Source organism: Gymnoscopelus braueri, assembly GCF_963280865.1.
Source record: "Gymnoscopelus braueri genome assembly, chromosome: 3".
NCBI classification, from domain to species: Eukaryota; Metazoa; Chordata; class Actinopteri; order Myctophiformes; family Myctophidae; genus Gymnoscopelus; species Gymnoscopelus braueri.
The window spans coordinates 9,673,213-9,688,133 of record NC_137612.1 but is presented as its reverse complement, the minus strand read 5'-3'; the positions used below and the strand labels follow the sequence as shown (position 1 = coordinate 9,688,133).

At 39.8% G+C, this 14,921-nt stretch overlaps 1 protein-coding gene across 1 annotated transcript in view; it reads right to left on the bottom strand.

The window, feature by feature from the left end:
* Positions 1–5,731: 5,731 nt before the first annotated feature.
* LOC308082349 (adenosine receptor A1-like) overlaps positions 5,732–14,921 on the bottom strand; it is a 17,782-nt gene continuing 8,592 nt past the window's right edge. The window contains exons 2-3 of the mRNA XM_080424068.1: positions 9,585–9,885; positions 5,732–7,211 (exon numbers count right to left, since the gene is read on the bottom strand). Coding sequence (XP_080280194.1) covers positions 6,822–7,211; positions 9,585–9,885 — 691 coding nt within the window. The 3' untranslated portion in view covers positions 5,732–6,821. The remainder of the gene's footprint in view (positions 7,212–9,584; positions 9,886–14,921) is intronic.

Sequence of the window (14,921 nt, the reverse complement as noted above, 5' to 3'; positions counted from 1 at the left end):
TCAGAATGTACTTGAGTAAAAGTACAAAAGTATTGGCATCAAAACGTACTTGAAGTACAAAAAGTTAAAGTAGTCATTGCGCAGAATGTACCATTTCAAAATGTATAAAACGTCTTTTTAAAAATAGCAGATCTATACAAGCTCACAACGCGTCACATCGCGACGTGCTGTGAGCTTGTAGATCGGCTATTTTCATATAGTCAAAGTATACATTGGGCTGAAGTGGTTAAAGATGGAGTGCCATGATATTTTTCAACCCTAAAACCTGATCATAAGGTTATTATTATTATGTAAGGATTTTTTTCAACAAAAAAAAAGTGTACAGTAAGTGTTAAAATGTTGTTTTTATGTAGACACACCCACCAGTGCATTAAGTATACCTGGTTCTCACCTTAGCACCTCCTCCACCACCTTAGCACCACCCACCTGTCCTAGTCCCTCCTCCTCCTCACGCCCACACCTGTTGTGTTATGATAATGAGGGGGAGGGTGTGGGCTTTGTGATGTCACTAAAGCGCTGTTTCTCTATTGGCACATATGACCCTCAAGGTTTCAGCCTCCAGGAAAAAACTCCAAATAGTCAGAGAAGACATAAAACACCATAAAAACACCACCGGGGGGCTTAATGAAGTTCTATCAACCTCATAGACACATGAAAAACAGAAAAAGTGCAAAAACATGGCACCACCTCTTTAATATATATGTTCTAATCTAATCATCCAAATCTACAACGTAACTAGTAACTCAAGATTTCAAATAATTGTAGTGGAGTAAAAAAGTACAATATTTGCCTCTGAGATGTAGTGGAGTAGAAGTAAAAGCATTGAAAATTGGAAATACTGACAAAGTAAAGCAATACCTCAAAACAGTACTTGAATACATACGTACGAATACATACGTACTTCCACCACTGATTATTTCTCTCTCTCCTGGGGTCTCATTAAAAACAATGATGTTCACACTGTAGACTAGCTTAGCACAAGGTTATAATGCTGCACGCATACTAAAGATGCCATGTGGATCAACACGTTGAATGGGGAGCAGTGATGATGGAAGAAGTAAGTACTCACACGTTTCAATTGTTTGGGGGCCCACTTGCAATATCCTCCTCATGGCCCAGAGGTTGGGTGGGAATGGCTGGAGCACATCATAATACTGTTATGATCCAAGGACCTTTTGATAACTGAGGCACGTGCATGTGATGCCTGCTATGCGTCATGTGTGACATTCAGAGAGAGAGACACATGTCACCTTTCTCTTGCACTGCGGGGCCATCAGGTAATTTCAATTTCAATGATGCCCCTGGGTTGTAGCATATGACTACTATAGGGCTTCTGTTAGAGCAGTGGTCCTTGAGGGGGTTCCAGGTGGTCCCCAGCTAAATGATGGAGAGTTGGTAACCAAATGGACCCTTATTAGGTAGATCTTTAACTCTTGAGAGCATAAAATGACTCTTGAGAGCGTATAATGATTTGGTTTCATTTTACGCTCTCAAGAGGTAAATTATTGTTAAACATCTGCCTTACTTCATTTACAAGAAGTCTACACAATTATAATGTAGAAGAATTGTTAATTTGATCAACGTTTGCCTGTTATCTCTCCTATGGTACCAACATCAATACAACATGGAATTGTGGACAAAATCTTCAATCAAACGACAAACGAAATATTCTAAGTTTTGGGTTTTGAGAGTCTAAATCTAATCAAATGGTGGTCAGTGGCTCAAATGTCGTGTTAGAGGATCTAAACGACGTGATAAGTTGTTTGAAATAACATGTAATCAAAGTCTGGGGAAAAGGTATATTTATTTTCTTCATCCTGTGTTTCATGGGAACGTGTTCTGTCTTTACAATAACAAAGTTATAGTTAAAAAAAAAACGAATAATAAATGGGCATATTTGACTGACATATTTTGCACACACTCAGCCTATTTATTGACCTATTTGACGAGGACAAAATGGCATGACACTCCATACAGTATGTCCATCATACTAACATAATAGTTGTGATCCTTCAATTCTACATTCTGATAAACATTTACAACATGAATATCAAGTACAAAGACTCTCTTTTTAATATTAATTACATTTGAAGAATATTGCACAATAGAAACGTGTTTTGATTCATCACATTTTGTTCAGTAAATGTAAACAAATCATCATATCAGATAACAGAACCATGTTGGGCTGAACCGTGGAGGGAGAGAGAAAGGAATCACAATGGAGTGTCGTTATAAAAAGCAGCATTTGAAATACAGTAAAAATAACAACTGACAGAGTAAGATTTATATCCCCCCCCCTCCAGTAATGTAATCCATCTCTTGTCTGTAGGCCTACGCATTGTAAATGTGTCATTTTAAGATTTCTTTGGCTGATAGCGCGCACTATGAGCTTGTATATCTGCTATTTTTGAATAGCCAAGGAAATCTAAAAATGACACAGAAATACAGTAAAAACAACAACTGACAGAGTAAGATTTATATTCCCCCTCCAGTAATCCATCTCCTTGTCTGTACGCATTGTAAAATACAACAAAGGTCACTCACTCTTGTCTCTAGTTCCTTGATAGTTGATTCAAGGACATCGTCTGGGAGAAGCCTGTCTTCTGACCTTCACCAGAGATGAGAATTCTAATGAGCTTCTCCACTGCACTCTATCCAGCTCTCCATCCCTTGTAAACAGAATATACACGTATACCCCTGAGTCTTATTGTGTCACCTCAACCACTCTGATTCTCACAGACAAACATTATAGCCTGCTTTCTGATCATAGAAGACTTGTGTGCAGCAGTGGTGGAAAATAACTAAGTATATTTACTTAAGTACTGTACTTAAGTACAATTCTGAGGTACTTGTACTTTACTTGAGTATTTCCAATTTTCAGTACTTTTATTTCTACCCCATAACATCTCAGAGACAAATATTGTACTTTTACTCCATAACAATTATTTGAAAACTATAGTTTACTTTAGTTACTTTTTAGACTTATTATTATTGCATAACACACCCGCCACTTCAGCCCTACACGTATTTCGACGATTTGAAAATAGCAGATCTACAAGCTCACAATGCGTTGCGATGCGACGCGTTGTGAGCTTTTAGATCTGTTATTTTCAAAAGATTTAGTATACATTTTGAACTTCTGAAATGGGACATTATGCACAATGAGTACTTTTACTTTTGTACTTTGTACCACTCAAGTAAATTTTGAATTCCGGACTTTCACTTGTAACAGAGCATTTCTACATTATTGATACTTTTACTTAAGTAAAACATGTGAGTACTTTTTCCACCACTGGTAGCCACGTGAAAATGTCTCCTCATTGGCCAGCCTCTTACTGACCTCCACTCCCATGACAGAGAGTTAATTGAGAGAGATGTCCATGTTGACGAGTCCTGCTAATATGGAGCACACGCCCTGAAAACCACCACTTTAGCCCTGGCGTCCGTGACTGGCATGGTTGAAACAAAGCTCACAACATGCTGCAGCATAATCCCTAACCCCCGCTGTCATATATTTCTTCATTGCAGCAGTCACAAACGGATATGAAATACGTGGAAGCTGGAATGCTTGCTATCCTTAACAAAACAAAACAAAAGCCTTGCATGCTCATCCACACGGCTGTAGCAGGGACAATGAAACGAAGCCTCCATGAAATATACCTCCCTTATAGGCTATACCTCGCATAAACCTTTATACATAAGCATACATAATTGGTGGTAGTAGCAGTACTGTATGTAGACATGGCAAATACCAGTAGTTTACATACAGTCAGGTCTGCAGGACTTAGTAAAATAAGTTGTTTTGCACACCTACTTGATAGGACAGGTGTGTAGGAGAAGACAGCCAACGCATAGACAAAAAAAGAGTCCCGCACACTGTCTTCCCTTACAGCAACTATTTAATGAAGAAAAGAAAGAAATCAAAACGTTGTATTTTCCACATTAAATGGTTGCCGTAAGTGAAGACAGAGAGTGAGGGATTCTTTTTCCTCTATGTGAGCTCTGCAGGACTAAATCTTTCATAAGATTTAATTTATATCAAAAGGGGAACAGTTTGAGTCAGCCCTTTTGCCCAAGGTGGGAAGAGAATGCCGGCGATCAATTGATATACACCGTCTGCTGGAGAATGTATTGGATCATTTTTAAAAAGGGGGGCGGGGGGGGGGGGGGAGACGACGACTGCCAGAGCACTTGTGGGGACATTTCATCGTTCAAAATCATTGCTTAACCCTTTAAGGCCGGGAAGGGAACGCATGTGTGTCATTTTAAGATTTCTTTGGCTATTCAAAAATAGCAGATATGCAAGCTCGTAGATCTGCTATTTTTAGAAGCATCGTGAACATTTGTGCAAATCTTTTATATACATGTTTAACTCAAATCTTTGCTTCTGGGGGTCCCTGGAACAAAATATTTTTTAGATGGGAGGGGGTCTGCGGACAAATACATATTATTTTGGGGGTCCTTGACATGAAAAAAGTTTGAAAACCATTGATAATTATGGTAAAAAATAAAATAAAAAAAAAAACTATAGGAAAAAAAAAACTGTTGGGATTTAGAAGACATTTGTAAAATCCCCAAAAGCAAAGATTTGAGTTAAAAACTTTCGCTTTAAAAAAGTATATATATATTCAAACTAAAGATTTGAACACATTTTCACGATTTTTCAAAAAAATAGCAGATCTACGAGCTTGTATATCTGCTATTTTTATATAGCCAAAGAAATGTTAAAATGACACAGATGCGTTCTCGGTCTGAAAGGGTTAATGAAAAGGAAGCTCATCTGGGTTCATATAAAACAGTCTCTGTACATTTCATGAACTCAACCTACAGATTACATTGTCAAGATTTCCCAGGTTCGTTTTCTTTTTTTCAGCATTGGGAAGTTTAGCCACTGGGTGTCTTCTTACACCCTGACCCCTCTCATACCCTGTACACCTCGGCAGATGCAAAATTTGACTTTAGTCAAAGACAAATATAAGCTTTTGACTTGGATATATTTGTTACTTCTATGACAACCTCCTATGGCAGTGGTTTCAAATGGGGGTCCGGGGGTGCCGCCTAATGCATGTCAACATGGGGATCCTTGAAATAAAAAGCTTGAGAATCACTGCATGGAACACTCCAAGTGTTCAATCTCTCAGCAGAACCTCTTTATCAAAATGTTAAGGCCACAGAACTAAGCTGGGTGACTTGTGTTCCTTGTGTTCACATACTAAGATTCATCATTACTATTTAAGGTTGTCCACATATAGAAAAAAAGTTGTTTAGTTGTTTAGTTCAGCTCATAGAAACGTACAACACGCTCTACTATTGTACAGTGGTGGAAAGCATGTACATTTACTCAAGTACTGTACTTAAGTAAAATTTTAATGTTTTTTTTTATTTTTATTTAGTGTAGTATTTCCAATTTTCAATACTTTTACTTCTTAGACCCTGCAGAAAAATGTGTTTATGAGATCGCAGAATTTACCGCATAATCAGCAAAATGGCGCATAATTATGCGGGGGTAACGTTTTTTCGCATATTTCGCTACTTTTAACATATTTCGCATTTTTCGCAACTTTTCGCATATCGCATATTTCGCATATTGCCGCATATTTCACAACTTTCCGCATATTTCGCAACTTCCCGCAATTTCACGCATAAAATTGCAAAAAAAAACGCTTATTTCGTAGCAAAATCAAGGATTTTAGCCCGCATAATCAAGAGTTTTAGCCCGCATAATCAAGAGTTTTAGCCCGCATAATCAAGAGTTTTAGCCCGCATAATCAAGAGTTTTAGCCCGCATAATCAAGGATTTTTGCCCGCGTTTTTTTCTGGAGGGTCTAACTTCTACTCCACTGCATAATGAATAATTTTACTGTTGGTATTAAGTATATTTTGATGCCAATACTTTTGTACTTTTACTCAAGTCCATTTTTATTACCAGACTTTCACTTGTAATAGAGTGTTTCTAGAGTACTTTTTCCACCACTGCTATCGTACAGTACAGCCCATGTGCAACTCACACGCAGGTCAGCTTGTTCCCTGTTGTTGGCACTGTGCTGAGAAGCCCCGTAATCCCATAATAATAATACATCATTACTGTGTTCACCAATGAGAAATTAGCAACAGTTAGCAACATCTGATTTGTGTCCCATCGTTTCTCCACACGTGTCAATCTGTGTTTTCAAAACGGAGGAAGTCGTGGACTTCACACAACAAGTCACTCACTCCGCTGTGGAATTCACCACTCAATATGTCCTTCATAAAAAAAGTAACATTCCATGATAATGTCATATACAGTTTTTTTTATTCTATATCAGGCTACCAAAGATCCTTCAAGTATGACGCAAAGATGAGGTCTAGGTCCTTTGCCTCTTTGTGAACCAATGCGACGGTTAGTCATAGGACCACAATGGAAACAAGTCCCCAGGACTTTTTTTGTGTTATCCTTTTGCCCAAATGAATGACTGTACCTCGTGCTGTTTGCATTTCTGTCAAATAAAGTATTCAATAAATCAATCAAGCTGAGATCGACGTACGCCAACAACTTAAAACCACTTAAACCTAGCCTGGCAAACCAGACGAATCTGCCATTGCGAAAAAATGTTTTGCCCTCGGCAGATTTGCAGTGATATTAGTCTGGCCATGCCAGGCTAACTTAAACCTTCTAGACTTAGTGAAACGGACCCGAGTTGGCTCTGTACTTGGACTGCTTTTTTTCCCTGTCTTATACAGCAAAAAATAATAACGTTCCCCTGCCCAGAATACGGATACTGGGGGTTTGAAAGTGGTCATCTAGTTCCACTGATAAATCCCAATTAGTCGACCAACATCGGTCACACGTCGTCGTCATCGTCGTCCTCGTCGTTCTGCCTGAGCCTCCGCTCGCGACTCCGCCCCCTCTGACTCCCCCGCTGGGGCAGCCGTCCAATGGGATCGCGGCAGAGCACGTACTGCTCCCAGATCTTGTGGAAGGCCGTGCAGAACTTCTTGATGCGGAAGGCGTAGACGATGGGGTTGACGGCAGAGTTGGCGTGCGTCAGCAGGATGGCGGTGTAGATGAGCGGCATGGGCGTGTCGCAGGAGGGGCAGAACAGCGTGATGCAGTTGAGGATGTGCAGCGGGAGCCAGCTGACGGCGAAGAGGAAGAGGACCAGCGCCAAGGACTTGGCGAGCTTGAGCTCCTTGCCGTAGTAACGCCTGGGGTCCGTGTGGCTGGCGGTGACCTGGGGGACCACATCGTCACAGAACAGAGCGTCGTCGTTATCAACAGTGTTGCCAGATTCTTTTGCGAAATAAATAAGCAACCTGGTTTGTGAAAACAAGCGACCTATGGGCCAAAAGAAGTGACCTATACGCCAAGAGCACTTTAAACCCTTATACATCGACTATTTGAAAATAGCCGATCTACAATCTTACAACGCTTCATGATGCGATGCATTGCAAGCTTGTAGATCTGCAATTTTCCAAAAAATCTTGACAAAAAAAAGTGCAAAACGTTTTGAAACAATTTAACACAAATCTGGTACAAGTATAAAAACCGCACCACCAATATTTGCAAGCAACTTTACAGAAAAACAAGCCCAAAGTCGCTTATAATAAGCAGACATGGGAACACTGATTATCAACACTGGTGGAAAATAACTCGGTACATTTACCTGAGGTACTTTTACTTGAGTATTTCCTTTTGGTGATAGTTGATACTTTATACTTGTACTCCACTCCACCTCAGATGTAAATATTGTACATTTCACTCCACTACAATTATTTTAGAATTTTAGTTACAAGTTACTTTGTAGATTAAGATTATTAATTATATATTTTTTGATGCTAATACTTTATTTAAATTTTTATATAGGCCTTTTACTAGTAACAGAGCATTGCTACATTGTGGTATTGTGGTATTTATACTTCAATCTGAGTACGGTACTTCTTCCGCCAAAGATTATGAAGTTAGATTGTCAGGGAACTGTAGAGTGAGAAAAGAACGCTCCCATGACTTATAGATGCATTAAAAAGGAGAGATGCTCATTGTGAGGTTTGTGCCCATGGAAGAAAGATAGTGATTAAACTACTATAAAAAAAACTCCAAGGCACTCAAGCTCCAATTTACAAAATGTAAAAAGCCTTTATTAAATTGCCTGTATCATTATGGTCCATAATGATACAGACAATTGAATAAAGGCTTTTTACATTTGCTGTCTTACATTAGCTTGAAAGGACATTACAAATTATTCCCTTCTACGGATTTAGTGGTTAAATTAAGACATGTGTATCGATATATCATTTTCTGAGACACTAATTAATGTTAAAAATACATAAAATAATACAATAAATATGTTCTCGACAAACTTAATTGAATTGAACTGAATAAATTAATTTCCCATAGACTAGGTTATTCCAAGAATGAGCACGGCGGTTTCAATCAATCAATCTCATATGGTTATGAAGCATCAACTGTCGCTAATGTTACCGTCGCCGAATTAATAAAACCTTCGCCAGAAACAGACTGTATCAAATATGAGTGACTGACTATCATAAACGATAGAGCCACCTCCCTGACAATTAGCGCCGGGACAATTTGTTTATTTTTGGACCACAATTCTTATGAGACGATTCTAAGATGACCCAATGTTATTCTCCATAGAGAAATAACTTCCACGACCATGGGGATGAACGAGTGACGTCAGGACTTCGGTACAATGGTGGAAAGTAACTAAGTACTGTACATTTACTCAAGTACTGTACTTTTCTGAGGTATTTTTACTTTACTGGAGTATTTCCAGTCTTCAGTACTTTTACTTCTACTCCACTACACCTCAGAGGAAAATATTAATATTAATATGCAGATATAAATTATTATATTATAAAACATGAATTAACCACTTTAGCCCTATTTTATAAATAGGCTATTTGAAAATAGCCGATCTACAAGCTCACAACGCGTCGCAACTGTGAGCTTGTAGATCTGCTATTTTCAAACATTTTGTACTTTTACTTTTGGTACTTTAAGTATATTTTGATGCCAATACTTTAATACTTTTACTCTAGTAAAATTTTGAACACAGGCCTTTGTACTTGTAACAGAGTATTTTTATGTTGTGGTATTGCTACTTTTACTTAAGTAAAATATCTGAGTACTTCTTCCACCACTGGACTTCGGTACTCAATAGGCCATTGGTTCTCAAAGTGGGGTCTGGGGACCCCCAGGGGTCCATGAGGGAGTTCCAGGGGGTACCCAGCTAAATGATGGATAGTAACCAAATGGACCCTTATATGTCTGTTACTCAGAGAGTGTACAAATGGAACCAAATGGACCCGTTACACTCTCAGAGTTAAATCAACATTGATTTTACAATATAAATTGGGGTCCCAGAGATAGAAATGCCGTTAAATGGGGGTCCGTATAGCCTAATGCATGTCAAACTGGGGGGTCCTTGAAATTAAAATGGTTGAGAATCACTGCTAGAGACATAAAAATCTTCTCTTATGGGGGTCCCTGGCATATATTTTCAAATGGGGGTCCGCGGGCTGATAAGTGTCAATTTGGGGGTCCTTGACATGAAGTAGTTTGAGAACCACTGCTCTATAGGCGTCACCTTCTTGTTGAGCTGCTTGTGGATCATGTAGAAGATCTCCACGTAGATGAGCAGCATGAGGACGAGCGGCGGCAGCACCCAGCCGAAGAAGTTGAAGTAGACCATGTAGTCCATGCTGATGACGTTCTCGAACTGGCACGTCACCATCAGCTCCTCGGTCACCAGGGAGCCGTTGTTCTCGCGGAGGAGATGCTGCAGGTTGTTCCAGCCCAGCATGGGAGTGAGGCCCACCACGATGGACACCAGCCAGCTCAGCACCACGGCCGTGCCGGCGCGCCGGGGGGTCACCACCCGCTTGTAGCTATGGCAACGAGGAGGGGGAGGAGAGGGGGGAGATAAAGCGGAGCAGTGAGGAATTTTTCAGGAGGAAGACGGTGTGCTTGTGTGTGTGCGTGTATGTGTGTATGTGTATGTGTGTGTGTGTGTGTGTGTGTGTGTGTGTGTGTGTGTGTGTGTGTGTGTGTGTGTGTGTGTGTGCGTGTGTGTGTGTGTGTGTGTGTGTGTGTGTGTGTGAGACAGGGAGGGGGAGAGAGATGTAGCGGAAGAGTGAGGAATTTTCCTGGACAAATACTGTGTGTGTGTGTGTGTGTGTGTGTGTGTGTGTGTGTGTGTGTGTGTGTGTGTGCGTGCGTGCGTGCATGCGTGTGTGTGCACAAGCGCGTGTGTTTTTAACCGGAATTCTGTTATCAGTATGCGTGTGTGACAGTCGATTCAAATTTCAAATTCCAAAAAGTGCATTTGCTTGTGGTCAAAATTGCATTGCAAATTTGTATTCATGCGTCATCATCGTGCATGCACCTGGCAGTGTGGAGCTATAGCAACAGCAGTGACTATTTACTGTATAAGTGACTATTTACCCTCTAGGTTCTTTATTGACCGTGCATGGTCCAGGTTCAGCAAGCCATGCATTTAATCTCATTTCACACTGGACAGGAGCGACACACTCCGCAACGGACCTCACCACGCGCTAAATGTCCCAAATTGTAAATTTAGGTAATATAATCAGGGACACGATGCAGCCAATTCACATTAATTTCCCTCTGTTCTCTGGCAGTTCAAGTTCAGTTCAAGTCGCAAGCCATTCCCGGCAGAAGCAAAGTGACACACTGCCTGGCTACAGACCAGGGAGAATGGGTATTTTATAGACCTTTTCGTTGCTGTTTATGCAAAAACTTTGTATCTCCTTAATTCATATTACTTTCATAAATGAATGCCCTGTTTTATACTTAGTCATCATATGACACTGTTACGAAAAGTAGGAAAAAGTAGTCACAAGCTCTGGCTTAGCTGTTGATCTGCAACGTCTGTTATTTAAAAAAGTTTTTGGCAAATGTTTGCCTATAAATAACATTCCCAAAGTAGGGTTGAAAGTGGATTGTATAAATATTTAACAAACGAAAAGTATTAACAAGAGCTTGTAATACTTAATAACTACATTGAATCCATCGGAACACAAACCTATTTTATCCATTTGCGGAAAAGTGTTTTGGCCATCCTTCCTGCCCGACAGTTTTTTTAATATATTTTTTTAATTTTTATCCCACAATTTTGTAACCTTTTTTCACCCTGTGCCAATTATCTAAGTGATCCTGGGCGCTACACTCCCCCCCACCAGCCTAGGGAGCCCAGGGCCGAGCTCATGCCTCCTGACCTTCTTATCACCTGACAGGGTGGAGGTTCCCCGGTAGGACGTAGCGTGTGGAAGGAACACGTTATTCCAACCAGTTCCTTTCCCCTCCATCTGGCACCCCGGCTGTCATGGAGGAGGCGGTATAGCGACCTGGATTACTGCATGTTTTTGTGAGGGTATTAACTACCCTAGGAGACATGGGCAGAACATGCAAACTCCACACAGAGTAGGCCCTTTCGCCGACCCCACCCAGGGTATGGGCGCTGATGACGCGGAGGAGAAGACACGCCCCCAGCGCCCACAGCGTCCCCGGCGGGAATCGAACCCAGGACTGCCCGACAGTTTTTTTAAATGTATTTATAGATTTATTTTAGGGATGTTATGCCTTTATTGACAGGACAGTAGGCTGACAGGAAATGGGGAGAGAGAGATGGGGAGTGATATGCAGCAACGGCTGTCGTGATCGGGACTCGAACCCGCGACATGCTGTCAGGCTACACTGTGCCTATAGGTGCCAGGACCGCTACGACAGCGGTCCTGGGCCTCTGGGCCTCTGCCCGACAGTTTTGAAGATTTACTGGATATGACCCGGTCCCTTCTCTCACGTATACATGACCAACTATACTTGCTATTATACAGGACCATGCCTTTGATTATTGTGGAAAGGATATGACCGTTTCCTGTGGTTGAGCTTAATCCTCTGCAGGGGCGGTTTGTGTTAGAATAAATGTCACCGTTGAACAATCAGTGTTGACTCAAGCAGCCACAGAGATGAGTAAATACTAGACACACTGGAGTCCATTCTTCTCTCTAACACAAGCAATTGTTCAGTTCAGTGATTTTCAACCTTTTTTTTTGTTCAAGGGCACCGAGTTTGATATGCATTATAGGCCAAAGACCCCCAGTTTTCAGTTTTGTTGCTCTGGGACCCCAAACTGCACTGTCAAATCCTGTGTTTCATTTGAAGGGATAGTTCACCCCAAAATGACCTTTTTTCTATCGATTACTCACCCCATGGAGAATTAAATTCATGGTTATTTTTTAGTTTTTGTCGCATTCCTAAGCCAAATAATTTCCAGCGGTTCCGGAACCGTTGTATGGAGTTACATTTGTGTCTTTATTAACCAAACAAAAGAAAAACATTTGAGAGAGAAAAAATATAAACAGAGCAAAGAATAGTTTTCAATGAAAATAAATTAAAACAGCAAGCAAAAAATAATAATTTGTAAGCAAAGGAAATTATATAAACAGAACAATTTTTTTTTTAATTAAAACAAATTAAAAACGCAATCAAAAAAATATATTTACAAGCAAAAAAATATAAGATTTGAAATAAAATAAAAAATAATTGAGAACAAAACTTTTAAAATTCAAGAGTAAAAAAAATAAGGAAAACGGTTTAAACTACATAAAACAAAATACTTAATAAAATGTTTGGGTAATAAAATGTGTTGTGCTAAATAAAATGTTTTTAATGTTTTTTTTCCTCATTTGCGAATGAAAGTAGTTTTTTCTGATTGCAAAATGCCTTCTCTCTCAAAACCTATGTCTTTGGTCTCGATTTTTTTTTCCTCTCTCTTGGATTTGTTTGTGTGAGGGGTTAAAGTTCAGAAGGCGGGTCCTACGCTGATAGATGTAAGACACCTCTCCATTGGTCACTTGGAGTCTGAGTGACAGCTCCCCCTTCCTTATGTAGCTTGTTGAATGCAGGGATGGAGGTGTGTTACGGCCAGCATGTTTTTTTGATTGATTGAATTATTAGCAGTTTGCCAAAAAAAAAAAACGTGAAAGTATAATGCAAGGTCAGCTAAGAGTATTTAAAACCCAAGAAAGATGACTTGTTTCCATTGGGGTCCTTTGTACTCAATTCATAGAGACATTTAATGACAGACAGATATACACTACTATGCAAAACATCATAAAAAACAAAAACAAAAAAAATATGTACAGTAAACAGTTTGAGTAAACAGATTGATGGAATACTTTATTAACAGTAGGATACAGAGGTACAATTGTACAATGATTGTTATAAGGATAACACAAAAAGGCTCGTTTCCATTGTGGTCCTCTGGGACTGAGGTCAGAGCTCCATTCCAGCTCTGGACGCTACACTATTCGTTACAATATTGAGCATTTTAGGCTATTAGCAATTCAGATGATTCCCTAATGTTAGGGTTCTGTTCTACTTACAGTTTGTGATCTGTATTTAAAATTGTTGTATTGTTGTTACTGTTATAGTAGGCCAGTGGTTCCCAAACTTGGGATCGGGACCCTCAGAGGGGGTCCCCAGATTAGCTTAATGGGCAACATTGTTTTCTCTCTCAACAATAAACAAACCAACCTATACAGTATAAGTGTATACAGGGTAACACATTTCTAAAGTGACAATTTAATGACTTTTAAGACCTTTTTAAGGCATTGTGCGCTTGTAGTTCGGCTATTTTCACAATATTTATCTGTGGAACCGAGTCAAACTAAATCTAATGCCTACAATTTCAAGTGCTTGTCAGGGTGGGTGGTCCCCAGTTCAAGTATGATTATTTTGGGGGGTCCCCAGTTCAAATATGATTATTTTAGGGATTCACAGCCTGAAGCACACTATCAGACGAAACGTTTCCAAAGCAGTCTATCTGGAATGGGCCTGGCCAATAGGCCAGTCACTTCAGCCTTGCCTTAATTAGAATAACGAATATAATATAAAATAATGTAGCTTTATTTTATAATTTCAAAGGGTTCCGAGGCTGTGAATCCCTAAAATAATCATATTTGAACTGGGGACCCCCCAAAATAATCATACTTGAAGTGGGGACCACCCACCCTGACCCAGGCATTAGATTTAGTTTGACTCAGTTCCACAGATAAATATTGTGAAAATAGCCGAACTTCAAGCGCACAATGCCTTAAAAAGGTCTTAAAAGTCATTAAATTGTCACTTTAGAAATGTGTTACCCTGTATACACTTATACTGTATAGGTTGGTTTGTTTACTGTTGAGAGAGAAAACAATGTTGCCCATTAAGCTAATCTGGGGACCCCCTCTGAGGGTCCCGATCCCAAGTTTGGGAACCACTGGCCTACTATAACAGTAACAACAATACAACAATTTTAAATACAGATCACAAACTGTAAGTAGAACAGAAACCTAACATTAGGGAATCATCTGAATTGCTAATAGCCTAAAATGCTCAATATTGTAACGAATAGTGTAGCGTCCAGAGCTGGAATGGAGCTCTGACCTCAGTCCCAGAGGACCACAATGGAAACAAGCCTTTTTGTGTTATCCTTATAACAATCATTGTACAATTGTACCTCTGTATCCTACTGTTAATAAAGTATTCCATCAATCTGTTTACTCAAACTGTTTACTGTACATATTTTTTTTGTTTTTGTTTTTATGATGTTTTGCATAGTAGTGTATATCTGTCTGTCATTAAATGTCTCTATGAATTGAGTACAAAGGACCCCAATGGAAACAAGTCATCTTTCTTAGGTTTTAAATACTCTTAGCTGACCTTGCATTATACTTTCATGTTTTTTAGTTTTTTTTGCAAACTGCTAATAATAATAATAATCAAAAAACCATGCTGGCCGTAACACACCTCCATCCCTGCATTCAACAAGCTACATAAGGAAGGGGGAGCTGTCACTCAGACTCCAAGTGACCAATGGAGAGGTGTCTTACATCTATCAGCGTAGGACCCGCCTTCT